The following is a 6853-nucleotide window of genomic DNA, read 5'->3' as shown; positions in this document are numbered from 1 at the left end:
CTCTACTAAAAATACAAAAAATTAGCCGCGCATGGTGGTGGGCACCTGTAATCCCAGCTACTTGGGAGACTGAAGCGGGAAAATTGCTTGAACCCGGGAGGCAGAAGTAGCAGTGAGCCGAGATCGCGCCACTGCACTCCAGACTGGGCACGACAGAGCAAGACTCCGTCTCAAAGAAAAAAAAAAAAGAACATTAATTCGATTAGATATCACATTTGCAAAGCAAAGAGTATTAATTAGAAGGAGCAGGAAGAGGTGATGTTGTAGAAAGCAGCACAAGCAGTGTTAAAACAAGGCGCTGTGGTGAGATCACACAAACCAATGAAGTGGCTAACCCTGTACCTCCAGGTTAAAATTTCTTACAATGCTAAGCAAGAATACTGATGCTCTAATACTCACATAGTAATACTCTAAATCTTGAACTTTACTTCTGGCTAGGCCTTTAATGCATCTATTTAGTCCAAGTTGTCATTGTGCAGATGAGGAAGCTAAGGCTTTGAGATGTCAAGTGACTAATCTATGACAAAAGCTCACGTTTTTACTTCCAGGAACACCTTTACACAGTTGCACCTTTTCTATGAAGCAGAGGAGGGCAATATTGCATGGGCATTAAGTGAGAGGGTCCTCGTGTCAGACTGCCTGAGTTGAAATCCAGGCTGTGCCACTAACAAGCTGTATGATCTTGGGCAAATCACCTGCCCTCTCTGAGCTGGAGTATCTCCCTCTAAAAAACCATAATATCACAGTACGTACTTCATAGAGTTGTGTGGATTGAAATGATAAGACAGGTATGGCTCAGAAGTACACTTACTAACATTGTTATTTTCCCAAAGAAAGGCAAAAACATAAAAGCTCCATCAGAAGAGATTCATATCCAGAGAGGAAAAAACCCACTGTATACAGATCATAAGATAAAGTAAAAAAGGGACATGGCAAGTGTCATTAATTGTCGTTTCTTACATTTCCCCCTCACACATCAGTTACTCCTCCCCCTATCTGTGCTGATAGGCACCAAAGAGAAATCCAGACAAAATGTGTTTTTATTCATTAGATCATTAAGGTACTTCGTGTAATATTATGGTCTCTATAGTGCTGCTGACACTCAATCAATGTTAGAAAATTATAAAGGTATTTCTTTGACAGTGGTGATCTGCCAGAATAACTGGCATAAAAGCAATGCCAAAGCTGAAACACTCATGAGAAGTGTTTACCCGGCACAAGCCTTTGCATTCCCACTGCTGTCTGCCTGCATACCTGTCACAGCCGCTTTGGAAACACAAGCGTCCTTGGATGCTTTTCAAAGGATCCTTTGACAAACAAGAGATATTTTTTCTACACAAAATTCAGGCTGCCTTGAGTTCTGTGCTATTTGATTTACTTTGTTCAGCAGTTGAAGCAGAATAAAATCAGATTTCTTCCTGGAAGACCTTCCCACATCATTCCATCCTGTTCTTGCGGATTTAGATCCTGCATTCTGGGCTCAAGGGTGTGCAGTGTTTTCATGATCTGGGGAATACATTTTTCTCCCTTCTCATTTTTTTCCCCCAGAAGCATTAGCATTTGGGGATGGGCTCCCGTGTTATTTGGAAAAGTTGGGGTAGAGGTCAATTGTGAAGAGAAAGCTGTGCACACAGGGGACTGCTAGGAAAACCCGTGGGTTTCGCTGGAATGGGGATGCTGACTCCTTCCCCTGTCGAGCTCCTTCACCTGAATGAGACCAGACCGTCTCTGTTCCACGGTGTTTCCTCCAGCGCCAGGTGGACCTGCTGTTTACCACTCTTAACTCTCTTCCCACCCCTCCCCGGAAAGCTTTATGAATGCTCAGGAGTTTCAAAAAACAATCGCAGAATCTAAAGAATGGAAAAGGGCCGGCGCAGTGGCTCACACCTCTCATCCCAGCACTTTGGGAGGCCGAGGCTGGAGGATCGCTTGAGGCCAGGAGTTCGAGACCAGCCTGGGCAAAATGGCGAGACAGTCTCTACAAAATAATAAAAATACAAAAATTAGCCGGGCGTAGTGGAGCACTTGCCTGTGGTCCCAGCTACTGGGGAGGCTGAGGCGGGAGGATCGCTTGAGCCTGGGAGTTCAAGGCTGCAGTGAGCCGAGATCGCGCCCCTGCGCTCAGCCTGGGGGACAGAGCGAGACCCTGTCTGAAAAATTAAAAAGAAAACGAAGAGTAGGAACGGACATTAGCGAGCCACCTTCCCATCCCATGGGGAGAATTTTAAGGTGGTACTTTTAAGGCGGGTGAGAATTGCCATCTGCGCTCTCCGCCAATCCCCTCTTGCTCCGCAAACTTGGGGTCCCTGTAGGGTGGGCCCAGCTTTCACCCCTAAGCTTCTCCAACTCAGTTCTGGGGGCCGCGGAGCAGGCATCGGAGACTCGCTCCGCTCCTGGTGGGGCCGGAACTCGAGGAAGAGGAGAGGGGCGAAGCGGCCCGAGGAGGCGGGGGCGCTGCGACGGCTGCAGAAGGGCCCCGGGGCCCGGGAGCTCCGCGAGCTCAGTGCGCCCCTGGCAGGCTCCGCGCCGCCGCCGCAGCCCGGGAGAGCCCCGGGGACCCCGCGGCCAGCGCTCCCCCGCCCCGCCCCCGCCGGCTCGGCGGCCGCGGCGCAGGCGTGTGCAGGAGGGGGCAGCGCGGAGCTCCCGGCCGGCCGAGCGTCGCCGCCCGCCCAGCCCTTCTCGCGCCCAAGTCGCCGAGCCCCGCCCGGACGGCCCAGACACCATGCGGAGGGTGAGTGCGCCGTCGCCCCGGGGTGCGGGGGCGGGGGCGTGCGCCGGGGTCTTCCCAGCGGGAATGGTGAAGGTGCGGCGGGGACGGACCTCGGCGGGGAGCGCGGTCGCCCCCGGGGGACTGAGGAGGGGAAGGGGCGCCGCGGGGACCCCGGGCCCGCACTCTTCGGGGCTGCGCTGGCACGTCGGAGCCCTGGGCCCGCGCTTGCGAGGTGGGCTGCGCCCGGCGCTCCGCCCCACACCTGCTGGCGAGCCCCTTCTCCGGCGCCCCTCACGCCCGCCTGGCTGCCAGAATTCTGCCCAGCGCCCCGGTCCTTCCTTGGGAACCCGGGCAGCTCTGCTGGGCGTCGGTGGGGCTCCCTTGGCGCACACCCCAGAGAAGGAACCAGCCCCAGGTCCGGGCCAGGTGGGCGACAGGTCGAGGCCGGGGCTGGGGTTGGGGAGAGGAAGGATGCCTGCACTCCGGCATTTGGAAGGCGCGAGTCTCCCCCAGGCACGGCCCGCCGACGGCGCGCAGCTCCTGGCCTGGGGCGCCCTCGGGGGCTGCGGCTGCTGCTTCACCGGCAGGTGCCAGGGGGCCCGCGCTCACCCCCACCCTCCAGCCAAGGCTGCCTGTGGAAAAACGAAAAATAAACAGGCTCAGCTGCAGGGGCTCTTCCACCTCCAGGGACAGCTTGGGGGACTGGGGCTGCTTGCTGTTAGCCCCGGAGAGAGCGCGGGCACTAGTGCAGCTCGTTCTTACTTGTCTGGGGAAGTTAATTGACACGAAGATGCTGGCGACTTTGTAAGTTACCAGACCCGGTATGCCGTTTGTATTTTAACTTTGGAAATAGAAGATGCTTTAATCAAATACAGGATCTCGGCATTAATATGTGTGGAAAAGCAGTAGAGGAAACTTAAGGAAATCCTATTAGGTACCCTCCACATTGTCCTAGAACTCCTAAGGCCACCCTGAAGACAGTTTACGCGCCAAGGAAGGGGTGGAGGGGTATTTTCTGAAGAGACAAGGCTGAGAAGAAATGGAAGAAAACCAAACCAAACCAAAAAAAAAAAAAAAAAAAGAAAACAAAAACGGAATAAGACTCTCCCACCAGAGTCCATGCATTTCTCTAGGTTGGAACTTGAGGTTGGCTTGTTGTAAGGTACGTAGGCGCCTATTGCTTTGGTCATCTGAGTGGCCCTTTCAGAGATTTCTGCCTCTCAGCGGCTGGGCTGCTTCCAAGGGAACTCGGGCCGCTTTTTGCTGGTGGTGCCAGAATTAAGTGTTCTGTGTGTGTGTGTCGAAGGAGGTGTCTTTGGAGGGGTAAAGAGCAAATGTGAATTGGCCCCAGCTGCCCCTGGAAAGACTCTCAATGAGCTGACACGGAAATTTACCTGGCTTATACTTTTGGAGCTAGTCCAGACCTGCTCAGGTGTTTCTGGGGAGAACAGGATTCCAGCCAGGCTGGCCAGCTAGTTTGGCATGCAGCAGAAATGGAAACTGGCCGTGGTGAGATTACTTGTTTGAACTCCAAATTTAGGGGTCAGCAACCTCCTTTTACCCTCAGTGCCTCAGGGTAATTAAAGAAAAGAGCCTGGATGAGATCCGTAGAAATGCGTGTTAGAAGGAGAATCACGATTTGGAGATGGAGGGCATTGACCAGAGAATCTTAACATGTGATCTGCCTACTACCTGCCTTAGGATGAAAGAGATGGATGCTTGCTGCAAATGCAGATTCCTAGGCTCTGTTTTCAAACCTAATGAGTCAGAATCTCTGAAACTGGAGCTCGGCAATCTGCATTTTAAATCCCCAGCCCCCATCTCCATAAGACGTGTATTAAGCACCTACTATGTGCAGGCACTGTTCTGAGCTCTAGGAATATGTGAGGAACATGACATACAAAAGCCTTGTTCTCTTGGAGGCCGCATTCAAACTGAGAAATCAGATAATAAAGTAGTAAACAAATGTACAAATAATGTAGTTTCAGATAGTGATGAGTGCTATGAAGAAAATAGAGCAGGATTTGTGCCCAGGTTTGCTGGACTCCAAAGCCCTGGCTCTTGACATTACACTCGGTTACCTACAAACTTTTTGTTTCTGCCCCAGACCCTGTCTGGTTCTGGAGAAGCACATAATTTGGCAGTTTGGCAGACGCATGTGGCAGCCCTTCAACTGTGGCAGATCAGTAACTGCAGAGAGAGAGTGTGCAGACGCACTATTAGAATCAAAAGTAATTACTTTCATTTGGTGTCCTTGAGTGAAAGAGAAGGTGTGTAGGGAATGTACAGGGTAGGAGCACAGAAGATGCCCGGTATTTGGGTTGCTCTGAAGAGGGAAGCTGTGGTCTGAATGTTTGTGGTTCCCGCAGTTCGTGTGTTGAAATCCTAACCCTCAAGGTGATGGTATTAAGAGGTGGGTCTTTGGGAGGTGATCAGGTTACAAGGGCAGAACCTTATAAAGGAGGCCTCAGAGAGCTTCCTTGTCCCTTCCATGATGTGAGAAGACACCATCTCTGAACTAGAACGTGGGCCCTCACCAGACACTGAATCTGCTGGGGCCGTGATCTCGGACTTTCCAGTCTCCTGAACTGTGAGAAATGCATTTTTGTTGTTTATAAGTCACCCAGTCTATGGGATTTGATTGTAGCAGCCCAAATGGACTCTGACAAAAGGCTGATGTGTATACCGTGCTGCCCAGGGCTTTGAACACCAGAGAACCCCATGGTTGGGTCTTCTTTCATCTCTTCACATAGCTCCTTCGTATTTCCTTCATTATTTTTGAATCCAAAATGAGCTCTTTCCATGCAAGCCAGGAGTTACAGAGGATTGGTTGCTTTAAAAAATTATTTGTGTTAGAAAAAGTTAGAAAGCAGTTGTGGGAGAATAATTATAATGATAGCTACTTTTTTTTTTTTTTTTTTTGAGGCGGGGTTTCGCTCTGTCACCCAGGTGGCAGTACGGTGGCACCATCACGGCTCACTGCAGCCTCTACTTCCTGGGCTCAAGCGATCCTCCTGCCTCATTTTTTAATTTTCTGTAGAGATGAGATCTCACTGTATTGTCCAGGCTGGTAGCTACTATTTATTGATTATTTTCTTCGTGCCAGGCATCTACTGGCTTCCTTCATTTTCATAACAACCTTTTAAGTTAAAAATTAATAGGTGATACATTTACATAGTATAAAATTTAAAAGCTATCAAAAGCTTACAATGAAAATAAGCCTTCCTATTCTGTTGCCCAGACAGCTAGTTCCCTTTCCTAGAAGCAATTGCTGTTAACTCATCTCTTCTGTCCCTCTAGAAATAATCTATGCATATATAAGCAGTTATATATTCAGGCTTTTCGTTTTTAAAAGCACAAATGGTAGCATATAAGTATACTCTTCTTCACCACGCTTTTTTCTCTCATACAAGATTGGTATTTATAGATTTATGAAGTTCTCTTTATATATATATATATATATATTTTTTTTTTTTTTTTTAGACAGAGTCTTGCTCTGTTTCCCAGGCTGAAGTGCAGTGGTGCAATCCTGCCTCACTGCAGCCCCAACCTTCTGTGCTCAAGTGATCCTCCCACCTCTGCCTGTGGAGTAGCTGGTACTACAGGCACGTGCCATCACACCTGGCTAATTTTTTTTTTATTTGTAGAGATAGGGGTCTCACTCTGTTGCCCAGATTGGTCTTGAACTATCCTTAGCTCAGGGAATCCTCCCATATCGGCCTCACCAAGTGCTAGGATTACAGGTGAGGTGCCACTGCGCCCAGCCCCAAGTTCTCTTTATAGCTGTAAATGTGAATATACAGGCATAACTTGAAGGTGTTGCAGGTTTGATTCCAGACCATCCCATTAAAGTGAATATCTAAATAAAGTGAATCAAACAATTTTTTAGTTTCATATAAAAGTTATGTTCACACTACACTGTAATCTATTAAGTATGCAATTGCATTGTTTAAAAAAGCACACTGTATATATTTTATTTTATTTTATTTTGAGATGGATTTTCACTCTTATTGCCCAGGCTGGAGTGCAATGGCGCGATCTTGGCTCACTGCAATCTCCACCTCCTGGGTTCAAGCAATTCTCCTGCCTCAGCCTCCTGAGTAGCTAGGATTACAGGCATGCACCACCACACCCAGCTAATTT

General features: G+C 49.3%; 1 protein-coding gene across 1 annotated transcript in view; it reads left to right on the top strand.

The window, feature by feature from the left end:
- The first annotated feature begins 2656 nt into the window (after positions 1-2656).
- Positions 2657-6853, top strand: part of TMCC3 (transmembrane and coiled-coil domain family 3) — a 311066-nt gene continuing 306869 nt past the window's right edge. Inside the window, exon 1 of the mRNA XM_024256096.3 lies at positions 2657-2731. Within this exon, the coding sequence (XP_024111864.1) occupies positions 2723-2731 (9 nt within the window). The 5' untranslated portion in view covers positions 2657-2722. The remainder of the gene's footprint in view (positions 2732-6853) is intronic.

The sequence above is a fragment of the Pongo abelii genome, chromosome 10, assembly GCF_028885655.2.
Source record: "Pongo abelii isolate AG06213 chromosome 10, NHGRI_mPonAbe1-v2.0_pri, whole genome shotgun sequence".
Taxonomy (NCBI): Eukaryota; Metazoa; Chordata; class Mammalia; order Primates; family Hominidae; genus Pongo; species Pongo abelii.
The sequence above is the reverse complement of the archived record's forward strand: the minus strand, read 5'-3'. Positions and strand labels throughout refer to the sequence as shown.